General features: G+C 36.1%; 1 protein-coding gene across 3 annotated transcripts in view; it reads right to left on the bottom strand.

The window, feature by feature from the left end:
• Positions 1 to 7,964: 7,964 nt before the first annotated feature.
• Positions 7,965 to 19,793, bottom strand: part of AKR1D1 (aldo-keto reductase family 1 member D1) — a 55,312-nt gene continuing 43,483 nt past the window's right edge. For all 3 annotated transcript variants that reach the window (XM_043967459.1, XM_043967461.1, XM_043967460.1), the window contains 3 exons: positions 19,080 to 19,245; positions 16,672 to 16,754; positions 7,965 to 8,524 (listed from right to left, as the gene is read on the bottom strand). In XM_043967459.1, coding sequence (XP_043823394.1) covers positions 8,482 to 8,524; positions 16,672 to 16,754; positions 19,080 to 19,245 — 292 coding nt within the window. In that variant the 3' untranslated portion in view covers positions 7,965 to 8,481. The remainder of the gene's footprint in view (positions 8,525 to 16,671; positions 16,755 to 19,079; positions 19,246 to 19,793) is intronic.

Genomic DNA, 19,793 nt, shown 5'->3' on the forward strand with positions numbered 1-19,793 from the left:
AAATAGAATGGAGATCATTTAAGAGTTATTGGATTACATGAAAGCCATGATCAAAAGAAGATCCTAGACATCATCTTTCAAGAAATTATCAGGAAAACTGACTGGAACCAGAGGGTAGAATGGACATTGAAAGAATCCACTGATCACCTCCTTAAAGAGATCCCAAAATGAAAATACCCAGGAATATTATAGCTAAATCCCAGAGCTCCCAGGTCAAGGAGAAAATCGTTCAAGCAAGCAAGAAACAACTCAAATATCAAAGTCAGGATAACTCAAGATTTAGCAGCTTCTATATTAAAAGGATTAGACAGTTTAGGATATTCTGGAATATGAAAGAACCAGGATTACAATCAAGAATCACCTACTCAGCAAATCTTTGGGGGTGGGGGGTGTGTGGGGGAGGAGATGGATATTCAATGAAATAGAGGACTTTCAAGAATTTCTGATGAAAAGACCAGAGCTAAAGTGAAAAATTGACTTTCAAATATATGTCTTAAGTGACACATGAATAGATAGATGGGAAAGGGAAATCATAAGGGATTCTATAAAATTAAGTTGTTTATATTCGTACATGGGAAGATGATACCTGTAACTCCTAAGAACTTTCTCATTATTAGGGCAATTAGAAAGGAGTATACATAGATAGAGGGTACACGTTTGAGTTGAGTATGATGGGATGATATCTAAAAAAATAAAAATAAAGGGTGAAAAAGAGGAATGATATGGAAGGAGAAAGGGAAAAGTATAATGGGGTAAATTATCTCACATAAAAGAGACATGAAAGAGCTTTTACAGTAAAGGGGAAAGTGGGGGATTTGGGGGCAAGTGATTGAACCTTATTCTCATTGGAATTGGCTCAAAGAAGGAATAACATACACACTTAGTTGGGTTTAAAAATCTGTCTTACCCTACAGGAAAAGAGGAGGAAAAGGGAATAAGAGAATGGTGAGAGGGACTGATAGAAGGGAAGACAGATTGAAGGCGGTGGTAATCAGAAGCAAAAAAACTTTTGATGATGGACAGAATGAAAGGAAAGAGAGAAGGATATATGGGAACAATAGGATTGAGGGAAATACACAGTAATTATAAGTGAAAGAAAATTTACAGCAAATTTCTCTGATAAAGGCCTCATTTCTCAAATAGATAGAGAATTGAGTCAAACTGATAAGCATACAAGTTATTCCCAAATTCATAAATGGTCAAGAATATGAACAGGCAATTTTCAGACAAAGTAATCAAAACTATCTATATTCATATAATAATGCTCTAAATCACCATTGATTAAAAAAATGCAAATTGAAACAATTCTGAAGCACCAGCTCACACCGTTGAGATTGGCTAATATGACAGAAAGGAAAATGACAAATACTGGAGATGTGGGAAAATTGAGATGCTAATGCACTGTTAGTAGATTTATGAACTTATTCAACCATTCTGAAGAGCAATTTACAACAGGGCCCACAAATTTGTAAAATAGTGCATACCCTTTATTTTAGTTTTTTTTTTTTTGTGGTGGCAAAAAATTAAAAAACCGAGGGGATCCCCATCAGTTGGGGAATGGCTGAACAAGTTGTGGCATATTATTGTGATAGAATACTATTATAATAGAAGAAATGAAAAAAAGGATGATTTCAGAAAAACTTGGGAAAATTTACATGAATTCATGCAAAGTGAAATGAGCAGAACCAAGAGAACATTGTACACAGCAACAGCAATATTGCATGTTGATCAACTGTGAATGATTTAGTCTCAGCAATACAAGGATCCAAGACAATTCTGAAGGACTTATAATGAAAAATGCTATCCACTTCCAGAGAAAGGAATGATAAGAGTCTGAACACAGATAAAAGCATCTATTTCTTTCTTTTGTGTGTGTGTGTGTATGTATGTTTTCTTTCACAACATGACTTATATGGAATATGTTTTGCATGACTTCACATGTATAATCCATATCAAATTGCTTGCCTTCTCAATGTGGGTGGGCAGGAAGGGAGGGAGAGACTTTGGAACTCAAAAATTTAAAAAAAAAATGAATGTTAAATATTGTTACATATAATTGGGAAAAATAAATTATTAATTAAAAAAAAGAGAGAGAGCCCCCAATATGATTCTTTGCTTTTTATTCTGGATGCAACAAAGGCTATTCATTTTTTATACGATCAAATTATTAAACAATTTCATCTATTTGTTAAAAATCCAAGAATTTTTTTTACCTCTTTAAAACTGTGAAAGCTATTATTCCAGCATCTTCTAATTATTTGAGGGTTTTTTTTCTTTTTGGCGAGGCAATTGTGGTTAAGTGACTTGCTCAGGAACACACAGCTAGTAAGTGTCAAGTGTTTGAGGCTGGATTTGAACTCAGGTCCTCCTGACTCCAGGGCTGGTACTCTATCTGTGCCACCTAGCTGCCCCAATTGTTTGAGATATTTGAAAAATCATATTAGCTCTAATTGGAATTTATTATGGTATATAATCTGAAATTTGACTGGATTTTCCCAACATACTGCTATCTAATTCTTCCAACTAATTTTGAATGAATAAAAAATTCTTTCCCTAAAGTTTTGTGAACTCAAATCTGTGGAACACTAATGTCTTGTATATATTTGATTCTAGTTCAAAGTAATGAAATTTCTTCTACTCATCAACTTTTCTGTTCTTTTAATCAAATAGTCAAATGGATTTGTGACTTCAGTGATTTGGATACAGATAGATGCAGATGGCCATCCCTCTATCTCTCCCTTCCTCCTTAAAAATCTTGTCTGACTCTTGTCCAAGTCCTCCCATTAGCTGAAAAGGGCCTACCCAATGTGCTGGGTGTGTTCTTCTTTTCCCCTGATATCACAAGAATACAAGTGGAGCTCTTGGGATGAAACCCTTTCATCCTTTGTCTTTGGCATGTGACTAATCCATCTTTTTAAAAATATAATTTTTCAGGGCAGCCAGGTGGCGCAGTGGATAGAGCACTGGCCCTGGATTCAGGAGGACCTGAGTTCAAATCTGGCCTCAGACACTTGACACTTACTAGTTGTGTGACCCTGGGCAAGTCACTTAACCCCAATTGCCTCACAAAAAAGCCCCCAAACAAATATAATTTTTCTTTATTATAAGCTTGATAGTCATCAACAAATATGAAAAATAGAAAAGGGATAGAAAAGGATCCAAAGGATAGAAAAAAATGGATAGTATATGAAATGGTGAATGCTACATGTACAGATTGTTCTTAAAATATTAATCAACTAACTTGGTAGTACCAATAATCCTCTATTTATCTCTCCCCTTATGAACTTTTTTCTGCTCCCTTCTGTGAATTTTATTTATTTATTGATTGATTGATTGATGAGGCAATTAGGGTTGTGACTTGCCTAGGGTCACACAGCTAGTAAGTGTTAAATGGCTGAGGCCAGATTTGAACTCAGGTCCTCCTGACTCCAGGGCTGGTGCTCTATCTACTATGCCACCTAATTGCTCCTTCTGTGAATTTTAAAAATGTTTCCCTTACACTTCTTTCTTTTCTTCTTTTTTTTTGGAATCAAAACAACTACCCTCATTCTTCCTCACACAGGAAACTCTTCCAAATAAAAGTCCTACGACTTCTATTTTGTTTTTGGTTTTTGGTTCGGTTTTTTTTTTTTTTTTTTTGCAGGGCAATGAGGATTAAGTGACTTGCCCAGGGTCACACAGCTAGTAAGTGTCAAGGGTCTGAGGCCAGATTTGAACTCAGGTCCTCCTGAATCCAGGGCCGGTGCTTTATCCACTGCACCACCTAGCTGACCCCTTAAGCAATTATTTTCTTCAGAGAGCTCTTCTATCTCCTTTTCCATTTGGCTTTTCAAGCTGTTGACTTTTCCTTCATGACTTTTCTGCATCACTCTCATTTCTCAGTGTGTTAGCTGCCTTTTGAGGACTTAAACATTTTCACAGAAGAGTCAAGTCAGCCAAAAATGCTAAAAGTAATGGGCCTTGTTTTAGGTGAATTTTACCCTCACATAAGGCAAGGTGATTCATTTAAAACACCTAGGAGCCTGCGGAATCAGAGAAAGAGCAGACAATGATATATTAGGATTATGGTCATCTGTGAGACAGGGATGCAAGCAGATATCTCTAAGTGTACGATATATCTGGGATGTTGGTAATGGGTAAGTCCAGGCCTTGAGTGAGATAATCATGAGAATACAGTGGGAAGAGAAAGGATGTCAATGAGCATGTATGTGAGAGGCAGCCTCTGATGCAAGGGGTCTGCAATTAGGGGTGGTATTGTAAATTGTAAGATTCAAATGAGATAATGGGTAGCTTTGCACTTTGTATGCCTTAAAACACTACGTAAAAGGTAGTTATTATTGTTGTTTTTGTTATTATTATTATCATCATTTTATTAGCTGAAAGTCACCAGATCTCCAATCTGACAGCCCTTTTTTTGATCATGATTTTCAAGTAGTCCAATAATTTTCAAGTTATCTCTCCTGGATCTATTTTCCAGGTCAGCTGTTTTTCCAAGGAGATATTTCACATTGCCCTCTATTTTTTCATTCATTGGTACTGGTACAGCATTCTCCCTGTATAGCTCTTCCCATTCCTCCCCTACACTCATCCCCATCCCAAGCAGGTTGCAAGTGGATTAATGACAGACACTACTTTAGACTAGATGCAACTACCATTTATTTTATTGGATTCTCATAGTCTAAGGTTCACTCTTTCCTTCTTGAAGAGATTTCACATTTTATAGTATTGTAAGCTCATCCCCCTTCTGAGCACTGGTTTGTTTTTTTTCAGAATGTGAATACAATACATATGATGCTTTGTATCCATCTTTGCCTTTCAATATGTACCCCAAATCTTCTTTTTAATTTTCCTACTTTCCTTTTAATATAAAACCTGGCCTGAATTACTTAAACTGTTTTATGCTGAAGTTCTACATATTTGGTATGGATATTTGCTATTTCACAATAACTGGGGGTGTGGGGGGAAGGGCCTCACATATTTCCATGTTGTGGTAGCATATTGATTAGAGTAAGTATCTTTTGTCACTAGGTATTCTCTCTCTCTTTTTTTTTTTTTTGCAGGGCAATGGGGGTTAAGTGACTTGCCCAGGGTCACACAGCTAGTAAGTGTTAAGTGTCTGAGGCCGGATTTGAACTCAGGTCCTCCTGAATCCAGGGCCGGTGCTTTATCCCCTGCGCCACCTAGCCGCCCCCGGTATTCTCTTTTGAAGGCTGAGCTTTAGTTTGGTTTTCCTAGTACCTAGATTCTAATGCAATGTGTACACTGGCAGGGCTATGATATCTGGGACTCAGAGTAGACTGAGATTTTAGTAGAACAAAGTGGACTGTGGTAGAGGGAGGAACAAATAGAGACAGACTGAGATGGGAATGACACTTCTCAGGAAGGATGGATTTCCATCCTTGTTATAAGTAGGACAGTCATGGCTGGTCAATTATTCCCTGGTTCTCCCATCTTCAACAGGGGTTTCAGGCTTAGAATTACATCTCTCTTTTACATATTAGATGTTTGAAGTCTAAGGGTTGTGATAAGCAAAATTAAATGTGTGGTCACCTTATTACTGTCCCAAGTGTAGGGAAAGGGGGAAGCTAGGTGACACAGTGGATAAAGCACTGGCCCTGGATTCAGGAGGACCTGAGTTCAAATCCGGCCTCAGACACTTGACATTTACTAGCTGTGTGACCCTGGGCAAGTCACTTAAACCTCATTGGCCTGCAAAACAAAAACAAAAAAAAAAGCAAGACAAACGTAAGACAACCAAGTGTAGGAAAAATTAGCTGGGATTTCTAATATATTTGTTACTTAGAAATTAGAGGTTACTGCACCAGTTCTGGGGCATTAAGCATTTATTAAAGCATATTAGATATTAGGAAAGAGAGAACACATGGAGTTCAGAAAGTTCAGAAGCCCTACATACCTAGAACAAGGCACACGCCCACCACCTCAGCATCTCAGGCCAAAAAGAGAAAGCTCCTCTGCCTGACAGAGCAGAAGTTATCTGTGGGTCCAGAAGAGAGGCAGTTCCTATATGCTGCTCCAAGCTAATTGGCCAGCATCCCTCAAATCTATTGGTTCACTGGATTTGAGGGTGGTCCATGAGTAGAGCATGCTGATGTCAGAGACTGAGAACAGATCCTCTGGTGGGAACAAGGCTTTCAGGTAGGTGTGGTTTTGAGTGAGGTAACTTCTTGACTCCAGGGTGACCTTAAGAAAGGTCAGGCCAGGCTCAGCGGGGCCTCTGGAGATTCCCCAAACCCCATTATTTTCTTACAATGTGTAGATTTTTGGGGGGAGGGAGAAGGGGATCTGGATGAAATTACTTTCCTTGGCTACTCTAAGGAGGAAGTATCTCTGTCCTACCTTGGAAATTATCCTACCTGGAGGGTAACAGCTTAATCTTGGCTGGCTTAGCTTTCTCTCCACAGAATACACTTATTACAGAAAAGATAATTAAGGATACTAGGCAAATATATTTATCAAAGTAAGCTAGTGTGGTAAAATAATGGAATTTGGCAGATGCCCAGGGGTCTGACCTGATTGATTTAGTAGTGTTTGAATTGGGTGTGAATGAGAAACTACCAAGTACCCATTTAATGATGATTAGATTTTAGCCACACCTGGCTGGCCCTGTTAAACCTAGTTTAGGGGTGGCTAGGTGGTGCAGTGGATAGAGCACCGGCCCTGGAGTCAGGAGTACCTGAGTTCAAATCTGGCCTCAGAAACTTAACACTTACTAGCTGTGTGACCCTGGGCAAGTCACTTAACCCCAATTGCCTCACTAAAACAACAACAACAACAACAACAACAAACAAAAAACAAACAAACAAACAAAAAAACCTAGTTTAAACTTGGCCAGCCCTGGGAAGGAGTGTCCTTAGAGGCTGTGGACTGCATCATCAACAGGGAACCAGTTTCAGCCACATAACTTGAAGGACCTCTCCTTTGGAGGGAGAGAGAAAAAGGTAGAAAAAGGGACCCCCAAAAGGAAGTGGCTGGCTCTCTCTCTTGCCTTGGAGGAGCTTCTGGACTAGACTGGAGACTTGCTGCACAACTGAGTCCCATAGAAATTGTGGAACCCTGGTGGTGAGTTAATAACATCCAGCTCTTTGAATTAGCTGAGCTGAAAGTGAGTTTGGGGATTGTATAAGCCTTTGATAGAGTTAGGAAGACTATCCATTTTCCTCTTTCCCTATTCCCTTGTCCTTTATTTTATTCCCATTAAGAAAACCTGATTTGTTTGTGGAAAGAGGCTGTTGATCCCCTTTCTTATTGGCCTGGGAGAAATAACTAAAAAAGGGCAGTTAGGAGGGGAGGAACCTTTGGACCTAGAGATCTCTCATTATTTTCTGAACCTCAATATTACGGCGAGCCACCCAATTAACTCTCTCCATATTAAATTTGCCCCCAACACTAGTAAGACAGTAATCAGGGAAACCACATAGATTTGTTGAGGTGATAGAATAATCAAGAGTTAGGGAGTTCCATGATATGGGAGTAAGATGATTTTTCTGCTCTACTGGGGAGGATAATGATCTCGCTCAATGAGTCTTCTCTATTCTTTGACGATATAAGAGCCGAGAATTGAGACACATGTGGAACTGCTGGTTTTTCCACCCACTTTATTATTTTTTTATTTGATAGTATTTTATTTTATTTTTTCCAGCTACGTGTAAAGAAGGGTCTTTCTTTCTTTCTTTCTTTCTTTCTTTCTTTCTTTCTTTCTTTCTTTCTTTCTTTCTTTCTTTTTTTGCAGGGCAATGAGGGTTAAGTGACTTGCTCAGGGTCACACAGCTACTAAGTGTCAAGTGTCTGAGGCTGGATTTGAACTCAGGTCCTCCTGAATCCAGGGCCATTGCTTTATCCACTGTCCATCTAGCTGCCCCCAAAGATAGTTTTTTGACATTAATTTTTGTAAGATATTGAGTTCCAAATTTTTCTTCTTCCCTCCCTTCCCTCCCCTTCCTGCCAGCAATCAATCTGATATAGGTTATACATTACAATCATGTTAAACATATTTCCACATTAATCATGTTGTGAAAGAAGAATCAGAACAAAAGGAAACAAAAATACAGGAAAGAAGAAACAACAAAAGCTCCAGCCACTTTAGAAGCTCTCCCATTCTCCATTCAAAGTCTGTGCCTTGCTTTCTCCTCTTCTCTCTTCTTCCCCATTTTCTCTTTCTCTCTCATATCTAAGTCAATCAGAAGTCATGTCTCTCTGCCTTTACATAGCTTTACAGGGGTGTCCATCAGGGAAAGTCAAATCAAATCCACCAGGGGACATGGTTAGAGTAGTGTATTCATTTATTGCCTTATGATTTTGACAGATTCAACATTAGTCCTCCTTTAATAGTATAAAAAAAATCAGAGTATGTGAAAGAGAAGTATAGTTCTATTGTTCTTTTTGATTTAGACTGGAAGGAATCCTCTGGCTTGAGTTTCTGGCACATATGGCAGTAAAAACCAGTATAGGCATTTTCAGATGTCAGTATTCATCATGAAAAGGATATTCAGGATGATCAGTCCACCTGCCAATATAATTCCCCCAAAGAAAATACTTTTATAATAAAAATTATACTAAGGTAGGTTCCCATGATAACTATTAATTAGCACCCCTTTTTCCTACACATACAATTCTCTCTTTGCTGTGTACTTACTCATTCTCCACCTTTCCACTTACCTACTTGTGACCACCAACCAGCTCACGTACCCTGTTAGCCTTGAATTTCATCTACAGAGTCTTGGCCAGTAGCTTAAAAGGGAGGTATCAATGTATGATAATGATAGGGGCAGCTAGGTGGCACAATGGATAGAGCACTGGTCCTGGACTCAGGAGGAACTGAGTTCAAATCCTTACCAGGTATGTGACCCCAGGCAAGCCACTTAATTCTGATTGACTCTGAAACATTGATAAATAAATAAAGGAAGAACTGCTCTTTAGGGAGCTGACAAATGGATATTTGTGAACAGAATGAACGATCCACAGGAAATTTCCTGGTATTTACAAAACTGTCTTTTCCCCCAAAGGATGAAGGAACTTTGAATGACAAAGGTGAGTATATTTTAAACACTGATGGTGTTGAAGATAATAGGTTTCTTTTTAATCAGTCTGGTCTTTTCATTAAAACATTATTTTGAGATTGGAATATACTGGAGAGAAACCAGAAACAATCTTAACAATCTAGCAGCCATCAGTGATCTCTTTCAGTTACTACTATTACCTTTAGCTAACATTTATATAGTGATTCCCGTGTGCCAGACACTATTCTAAGAGCTTTACAATTATTTTCTCATTTGACCTTCAAAACAACCCTGGGAGGATGGGTGCTATTATTATTCCCATTTTACAGATAAGGAAACTGAGGCAAACAGAGTCAAGTGAGTTGCCCAGGGTCACATATCTAGTAAATGTCTGAGAGTAGATTTGAACTCAGGTCTTTCTGACTTCAGGTCCAGCACTCTATCCACTGTGCTACCTAGCAGTTAGATGTCTTGACCTATTATTTAATGGGGGTCCCAACCCACTCCCTAATATGTTCCAAGTTTGTACAAGATATTGGTTCTGTCTGTCATAAACCAATGTCCACAAATTAATGCTATATATTAGTTCCTGTGCATCTACAATAGCAGATTATATATATATATATATATATATTTGTATGAAAATCAGTCCACCTTACACATGTATATTATATATCTGTATTTATATACTGAAACAGTTGTTTTCAATCTGATGGTGTGTTGGTCCAATCAAAGACTTCTAGCTAGGCTTGTTTAGCTTGGGAAAGTGATAAAAGTGTGTTTCTGTACATTCTTTTGTTACCAAGGTTATTTGGTGAAGTTTTAATTTTGTTTTATTTTTTGAAAGATAAAATTTTAATGTATAATATAGCTTATCAGAAGAATTCAACATTCATGTAGCTGCAAAGGACAGAAATAGAATAAATAGGTAGAAGATACAGAGAAGCAGATTTTGGCTCAATATAAGGGATAGAATAAGATGTGTTGAGAATTACTGAGCTGCCAATCCATGAAAGTGTCTAAGTAGAGAGTGAATGAGTATCTTTCAGGAACATTATGGAAAGGATTACTGCACAGATTAGAAATGGGTTAGAAGACTATAGAGTTCCATTCTTTTTTTTTTTTTTGTGGGGCAATGAAGGTTAAGTGACTTGCCCAGGGTCACACAGCTAGTAAGTGTCAAGTGTCTGAGGCCAGATTTGAACTCAGGTCCTCCTGAATCCAGGGCTGCTGCTTTATCCACTGAGCCACCTAGCTGCCCTAGAGTTCCATTCTAACTCCAAGATTTGCAATTTTATTAGTCTTATGATATGTCTATTCACCAAGTGATGTTTATCCTCATTATCTATAAAAGACCTGATTCCTTTCTCACACACTCAAATCATCATATAATCAATAATTTCAGAAGCTCCCTATCATCTCTAGGGTAAAATATAAATCCTCTGGCTTTTAAAGCCCTTGATAACCTGGGTATCTCTTACCTTTCCAGTTTTCTTATACCTTACTTCCCTCTATGTACTTTGCCATCTAGGGACACTAACTTCCTTGTCACTTTTGTCCCATAGCATTCCATCTCCATGTATTTTCTCTTACTATCCCCCATGCTTGGAATTCTTTCCTCATCTCCATCTCCTAGCTTTCTTCAAGTCCCAGCAGCTAATGCCAACTTCTATGGATCTGATCAAATTTGTGGAGCAGAAGGAAATGGTACAACTCAGTTCTCCCCAAAATGAAAACTTCCAGGAATGTTATTGCTAAAAATCCAGAGCTTTCAGAAAAAAGAAAAAGACCCTGCAAGAAGCCATAAAGAAATAATTCAAGTATTATTGAGCCACAGTCAAGATCACACAAGATCTAATGGCTATACTTCTAAAGGAACAGAAAACAGGGAATGACATATTCCAAAAGGTAAAAGACATGGGACTAAAAACAAGACTAACAACCAGCAAAACAGTATCATTTTATAAGGGAAAAATAGATCTTCAATTAAATAGAGGACTTTCAAACATTCCTAATAAAAAGTTAGAGCTGGGGGGGAGGGGGGCGGGGCAGCTAGGTGGCACAGTGGATAAAGCACAGGCCCTGGATTCAGGAGGACCTGAGTTCAAATTTGGTCTCAGACACTTGACACTTACTAGCTGTGTGACCCTAGGCAAGTCACTTAACCCTTACTGCCTTGCAAAAAAAAACCAAAAACAAAAAGTTAGAGCTGAAAAGGAACTTTGAAATACAAATATGAAAATGAAGAGAAAATAAAAAGGTAAATACAAGTCAACAAACAAGTGGAAGGGACTTTATAAAGATGAACTGTTTATATTCTAAGAGAAGAAGGGGATGATTAAAGAGTTCTTTTCAGAAACCTAATATCATAAAATATCATAGAGATAGTGAAATAAGATAGAAGATCTTAAAGAGGTTAAGTTTTCATGATGCCAAAAGAACAAAAAAGGAAAGGGGAAAGGATACATTAGGGGGGAAACTGGAGAAAGGATGGGGGAACATCTTATACAACTGGGGGTATAAGAAGAATGATTTGCATGAAATGCATGAAGGGGCTGTAATCACTTGAATTTCACTTTCATCTAAGCTAGTCAAAAGAGGACAGAACATATCCAAATACATACACAGAGAATTTAGTGTTGGAACACATTCAACTCAACAGGCATAGAAAAAGGAAGAGAAAGAAAAGAAAAGGAAATATAAGAGGTAAGGTAGATTCAGGGGGGCATTAGTCACCAACTTTTAAAGGGGAGAGTGAAGAGGGAGTTAAAGGAAAAGAAAGAGAAGGTAGGAAGCTGATAATAAGGGGAAGTGTAAGGAAAAGAAAATGTATAAGGAAAAAATGGTAGTAACTAAACAATTAATAATCTTAACTGTAAATGTGAATGGGATGAACTCACTCATATAATGGAAGAATATAGAATAGATTAGAAAGCGAAATCTAGTAATGTGTTCTTTACAAGAAACATACTTAAGACACAGTTAAACTATAGAATTGGATTAAAATCTATTATGCCCCAGCTTAACACACAAAAAAAAGGAGAAAGAGAAATTATGATTTTTGGATAATTAATTTAATAGGAAAGATAGACTTAATTAAAAGAATCAGGAAAACCATATTTTACTGAAAAATGCCATATATAGTTTACATACTTAACACATAATACAATTTAGATGAATTACAAGGAAAATATACAGTAAAACTATAATAGTGGGGACCAGAATGTATCCTTTTTAGAGCTAGACAAATTAATAAAAAAATAAGATTTTAGGAACCTGAATAGATTTTTTTTTTGCAGAGCAATGAGGGTTAAGTGACTTGCCCAGGGTCACACTGAATAGAATTAAAAAAAAATTAGATATGATAGATTTCTGGTGATAACTGAATGGAAATAGAAAGGAGTGTATTTATTTCTTAGCTGTTAATAGCATTTGTAAAAGCTGATGAAGCATTCAGGCATAAAACCTTCACAAACAAATGCAGAATAGCAGAAATATTAAACACATTCTTAGAGATTAAAATACAATGATATTATATTAAATAAATGGCCATTAAAATCAACTGTTGAATAAATAAGTCAATACTAAAGAATTGGTGGGTCAAAGAACGCATCATAGAAAGAAGAGCTCTTTTCATTAAAGATTATTACAATAATGAGACAACATACCAACATTTTGGGGATGCAACAAAGCAGAGGATAAAAATCTTAACTCTAAACAATTTAGCAAAAAAGAGAAAGAATAGATCAAAATTTGGTAATGCAACTAAAAAATAAACCTAGGAGACCAACAAATAGAAAAACAATTAAGATACAAGATAGGAATCATGAAAATTAAGGAAGAGATTAACAAAATTGAAAGTAAAAACCGTACTGAATTAGCAAATAAAACAAGGAATTTAGGGGTGGGTGATAAAATAGAAAAACAATAAGCCAATTTGATTTAAAAGAAGAAAGATGATAATCAAATTGCCAGCATCAAAAATTTAAAAAGAGAATTGACAACAATCAAAGAAGAAAAATATGATTAGAAAGCTATTTTGCTCAACTATATGTGTAAAATTCACAACCTAAAGAAAATAAATTAACATTTACAAAAAGTATAAAATATTGAAATTAATCAAACAAGAAACAAAGAATTTAAGTAACCTCATCTCAGAAGCAGAAATTGAATACGCCATAAATGAACTCCCAAGTGGGTAGGTGGGGGTGAAGGGGAAGGGAGGGGAAGGGAGGGGACCAACATGAGTTAGATTCAAGGGACTTCTATCAAACATTCAAAGAAGAATTATATCCAACATTATGTAAAGTATTTGTAGAATTGCAAATTCCTTCTATGATATAAATTTTGTGTTAATACCTATAATAGGGAGAGTAAAAAAGAAATAAAATCAACTGCTATCCTTAATGAACATTGATACAAAAATTTTAAATAAAATCATAGTATAAGGGTAAAACAACATATCCCAAAGATTATATCATATGACCAGGTAGTATTTATATTGGCAATTCAGAATTGCTTTAATATTAGTAGAATTATAATCTTAATTAATTATATTAAAAAACAAAAACAAAAATCATGATTATATCTATAGAAGTAGAAAAACTTTGATATAATATTACACCTATTTCCATTAGAAACATCAGAAAACATAGGAATAAGTGGACCTTTCCTTAACATGATAAATAATATATATCTAAAACTAAGAGTGATGGGAGTAAACTAGAATACTTTTCAATAAAATCAGAGGTGAAACAAGGATATCTATTATGATCAATTCTGTTTGACATAGTACTATATATGCTGGCTATAGCAAATAGACAATAAAAAGAAATTGATGGAATACACAAAAGTAAAGAAGAAACAAAATAATTGGGTTTTGGAAATGATGTAATGGTGTAAAGAACCCTAGAGTCAAACTAAAAATTAATTGAAATAGTAACTTCAATAAAGTTTTAGGATATAAAATAAATCCACACAAGCTATCAGTATTTCTCTAGAATGCCCATAAGAGCCAGCAGGAAGAGATGGAAGGAGAAATTTCATTTAAAATTATTATGGGGCAGCTAGATGGCACAGTGCTAAGGCACCAGCCCTAGATTCAGGAGGACCTGAGTTCAAATCTGGCCTCAGACACTTGACACTTACTAGCTATGTGACCCTGTGCAAGTCACTTAACCCTCATTGTCCTGCAAAAAAAAAAAATACGGAATGTATAAAGGGAGTGTATCTTCCAAATACATACAAGTACTATATAAATACAGCTACGAACTACTATTTACAAAAACAAAGCTAGAACTATGTATCTGGAGAAATATCAATTGCACATGAGTAGGGCAAGTTAGTAAAAAATAGTAATACCATCAAAGTTCATTTATTTATTGAATGCCACAACCATTGGACTACCAAAGGATTACTTTATAGAGCAAGAACAACAATAATGAAATTCACAAGGAGGCACAAAGAGTGAAGAATCTCAAGAGACATAATGAAAAAAAAACTGGGAATAAAGAGAGGGTAGAAGTATCAGATCTTAATCTACAGTACAAAATATTGATTCTCAAAATAATATGGAACTGGTTAAAAAAAAGAGATTGATCACTGGATCAGATTATACACACAATATACAGAAACAAACATACCTAGTAGCCCAGTGTTTGATAAACACAAAGGCCCCAGTTACTGGGGAAAGGATTCATTTTTTTTCCCCTTTGTTCAGGCAATTGGGGTTAAGTGACTTGCCCAGGGTCACACAGCTAGTTAAGTGTCTGAGGCTGGATTTGAACTCAGGTCCTACTGACTCCAGGGCAGGTGCTCTATGTACTGTGCCACCCAGATGCCACAGAATTCATTTTTTGATAAAAATTCTTGAAAAATTAGACAGCAGTATGGGAAAATTTGAAGTTAGAACAATACCTCACACTGTATACTATGATAAGTCCTGAATGGCTATATCACCTAGATATAAAAGGTCATATCATAAACAAACTAGCAAGAAAAGGGAAAAAAATGCTGATCAGATATGAATTGAGGAAGAGTTCATGACTAAACAAGAGCAGAGAGGAACACAAATGATAAAATGGTAAATTTTGGTTTCATAAAATTAAAAAGTTTTTGCACAAATGAATATAGTTAAGGTTAGAATGGAATCAGTTAACTGAGGGGAAATCTGCAGCAAATTTTTCTGATAAAGGTCTCATTTACTACATATACAAGAAACTGATTCAGATTCATTAGATTAAGGATCATTCATGAATTGATAAATGGTTTTCAAGGGAAGAAAGCTATGCTATCTGTAGCCATATTAAAAATGATCCAAATCACTCCTAAGTAATAAAGGAACTCTGAGGTCCTATCTCATAACCATCAGATTGGCAAAGATCACCTAAAAATCACAAATTTTGGAGAGGGTTCGAGATAAAGGTCACATTTATGAGCTATTACTGGAGCTATGAATACGATCCAATTTGGAATTATGAATAACAGGTTATTAAACAATGCATGCCCTTTGATCCAACTATACCACTAAAAAGTTCCTGTATGAACAAAAATATCTATACCAGGTTTTTATTGTGGTAAAGAGCTAGAACAAGGTGGGTACCCATCAGTTGGGGAATAACTGAACAAATTCTGGTAGAAGAATGAGATGGAATAATACTATTTTGTCGAAAGAAATGAGAAAAAAGATGATTTCAAAGAGACACAGAAAGACTTGAATGAAAAGAAATGCACTGGAGCAGAACTAGAACAACTTATACTATAATATAAATATTATACAAATGAATAATTTGGAAAGACTTAAGAACTCTGATCAAATGATCTATTATGATTACAGAAAACTAATAAGGAATATTGTCCACTGGCAAATTTAATGAACCAATATGAGAATGTTTTGTTTGATGATAATACAGGCATTTTCTTTTCTTCCTTCTTTCTTTCCTTCCTTCTTTCCTTTTTACATTCTCTATCTCTCTTTCCCTTCCTCTTTCCCCATCCCTCTCTTTCTTCCCTCCTGTGGGTTAGGGGTAGTGAGAAGGAAGAAGGGGAAAAAAGAATGCTTGATAATTGAAAAAAAAAAGTTTTAAAATCCTGTCTTCTGCAAGATTTCTCTTAATTTTCTGATATTTCTTAATTCTAGTGGATTCCTTCTATTCACCATTTCTAATTTATCCTGTATTTACACTGTACATAGTAATTTGCATCTTGTCTCCCTCACATTGTGAGCTGTTTGATGTTAGGGATTAGTTTTTATCCTTCTTTGTATCCCTAACTCTTAGCAAGGTATCTGGAATTTAGTAGGTACCTAATAAATGCTTATTGACTTCATTTGGATTTGCGTTTATTGATATCTGTTTATGTTAAAAATAAAAGTTATTTTAAAAAGAGATTGTAGAGATTATGCATTTCATTTTACAGATGAGGAAACTGAGGCCCAGGGTAACTTAAGTAACTTTCCTAAGGTCAAATAGCTGATTTATGGCAGAACCAAGGTTAGAACTCACATGTTCTGAGTCCTAAGCCAGTACTCTTTCTATTACATTATGGATGCCTGCTCAATTAGTTCTCTCATGCAGGCAGCATCTGTGTGGTTTATGAAAGAGGACTTAGTCTCCTAAATTCAATAGCATCAGATAGAGGAGCCCCCAGAACTTACATTTTCATTAGCACAAAGCGAATATTTTTATTCAAGGCTTCAAGCTTCTGCATATCTTCATCAGTGAGCATGAAGTCAAATATCTGATATGAGGGAAATAGGGAAGAGTGAAATAATTACAGGAGCATCACAATACACATTGAAGCTTTTAAATAGGATGACAGTTGGCAGTACAAAAAAAACGATTGGCTAATCCCATAAATTCCCATAGATTCAAAGGTCCCCTGAAGAGCCAAGTATAATCTGCTTGTTAATTCCCAAGGTGAAATACAGTAACAACCTGTTAAAGTAGTGGATTCTTCTCAGTTAGAGAAAAGCATGCCCATATAAGAACAATATTATCTAGTGAATTACCTTAACTCAAGAATGTGAGAAAAGTAAATTTTTCAGGGTTAGAAGGAGAACTGGTAAAATTCAGCTTGAGGTAACTCTTGCCTGTGCTTTAAAAAGTAGGTAAAAGTTCAGGGGGCAGCTAGGTGGCGCAGTGGTAAAGTACCCGCCCTGGATTCAGGAGTACCTGAGTTCAAATCTGGCCTCAGACACTTGACACTTACTAGCTGTGTGACCCTGGGCAAGTCACTTAACCCCCATTGCCCCGCAAAACAAAAAAAACAAAAAAACAAAAAGTAGGTAAAAGTTCAACCCTAGTCACTACTGTGCTTGCTTAATAGATTTATTAACATTAACTTCTCCTCCCATGCCTAAAATCTCCACCCCATTTTCGATCATGGGTTGCATGAAGGTGTATGTGGATGGGAGGTATAACATATCGAGGAGAATTTAGTTAGAACTCTTCCGGAAAGATTGTGAACCCAATGCAACTACCTATGGTGACTTGGGGGAGGGGCTTATTGTGTTAGGGCTTAGGATAAATATGGACTGCTCACTCTTAGCACTTGCACTCACTGGTTGTTTTTACTGTGGGTGCCCATTCTCTTGAAAATGCAATAAAAAGCTTTTGTCTTAACATGTATTAGGGCATACTGAATGTGGGGGTTATGAAAAATTTGGCAATAGTAAAAGGTTATGTATACCTATTTTATATAACTATATACCTGGGGTCAAGTAAAAATTTCTCAGGTGAAAAGGGGTAATAAGTGGAAAAAGTTTAAGAAGCCCTGCTTTAGTAGATTCCTGGAATCTACCTAAATCTCAGTTAAGCATGTGATTGACTCAGTCTTCAAGATGGTGAAAACACAGTATCAGTAATTTTTCAGAAACATAATTTGCATTTTGTAGCTTTAGTATTTAAAGGCAAAATGTTGCCTAATGTTTACAAGAGGGAAGAACAACAGACAAAGTTATAAATTATCCTTCTGATTTCTTTTCAACTAAAAGAGCTAGCTATTCATTGGCTAAGATATTCTACTTGAATCAGAGGCTTTTAATATTTTTGAATTTCATATGATGAAATCAAGCTGAGCAATTAACATTTCAAATGCAAATGACCTTAATCAGACAACATAATTTAACTTTGAGACAGAATTGTGAACTAAATGATTATTTATGAATTTAATTGATTTAAAATTTTGGTCCTAGACATTATCTGATATTTGGTCTTTAGCTGAGTTACTGGGTTAACAAGGGTAACTTCAGTAACTTTTAGTTTATTGGTTCAATTTTTTCATTCCGAAGACATAGCATAGTCATTTAATCTGGCTAATTCGTTCATTTTTGTTTTTATTGCACAAAAAAGAAACTGGAATTATATGATTGGTTATCAGTTGCTTACATTGAAGTAGACACAGGTAATTGAAATCTGGATTATCTCCAAGCCTCATTAATATCTACCTCTGCCTGCACTAAACTTTTTCTTAAAAAAATCCAGAGGGGCAGCTAGGTGGCACAGTGGATAGAGCACCAGCCCTGGATTCAGGAGGACCTGAATTTAAATTTGGCCTCAGACACTTAACAATTATTAGCTATGTGACCCTAGGCAAGTCACTTAACCCCAATTGCCTCACCAAAAAAAAAAAAAATCCAGATATGCCAGCAATTATAAAGGTCAAGAGGTAAAGTTTCAAGTTTTTTTTTTTTCATTTTCATTTAAGTAAAAATTTTCCCCTTTTCACTTAACAAGCAATTGCAAGAGATGACAGAAGAAGAAAGCAGGAAAAAAATAATGGAACTGGATAATTCACAGATTAGAAATTCAACCCCTGAATTGGTCATTGGCAATAATTCAGTCAGATTAAATCTAGACACAGGGAAGTGACTCTAGGTAAGGGGTCACTAAGAAAACAAATACAGAGGCTACTGCTGGTTCAGTCCTGGGAATCTATTCATTTGGGGTATCTATTTATCAATGATCTATTCATCATTGCTATTGTTACTTGCAGTCTCTAGATAAAAGGCAGTGCTCATTATATTGATACCTTTTTTTTCAGTTCCCCAAACTAGTCTCTTACCTGGAAGTTTTCTTTTATCCTTCCAGCATCAAAACTTTTGGGAATGACAACTATCCCTCGTTGGACATTGAAACGTAGAGAGATTTGTGCTGGTGACTTATTATATTTTTTACCCAAGGAGATTAGCAAAGGGTCTTTCAGCATGGGAGGAAGTTCTAGATTCACCCTTTAAACAAGAACAGAACATGTATGATATTTGTATCATGTCATAAAATAAAGTGGAAGAACTTATTTACCACCTTCCCCCTCTCCCATTTGATCATCCACAAAGATAATCCTTATTAAATAAAGCCAGGTTTTTCTGAATAGATGGTAGGTCTTCAATAAATGCTTACTGTTTCACTGATTGTTTCTTTGTGAAGGGGGCCAAGTTTACAGAACTATCTGGGTATCTTCTAGTTTTGTCTTCCATATTAAGGGTAGATGATTCTTATATAGCTTTCTTCTGTAACATTGATAGACAAGATCGGAGGCACACAGCTTTTGGAATTTTTGGACGTAGTGCTGAGATTCCTAGTTATGTGTCTTAGCTCATTAACTCTTATTTAGATTTGTTATTAAAAATAAACGCACAAGTTCCTAAAGCATTGATAAGGTAACAAATCAAAAGATAATACTTGTAAAGTATTTAGCACAGTGCCTGGGCATAGTTAAGTACTTTAAAGTATTTCTTTTCTTTCTTTCCAACTTGGTATCGTGGGTACAAGAATGAAT

This window comes from Dromiciops gliroides, chromosome 5 (assembly GCF_019393635.1).
Source record: "Dromiciops gliroides isolate mDroGli1 chromosome 5, mDroGli1.pri, whole genome shotgun sequence".
Lineage (NCBI taxonomy): Eukaryota > Metazoa > Chordata > Mammalia > Microbiotheria > Microbiotheriidae > Dromiciops > Dromiciops gliroides.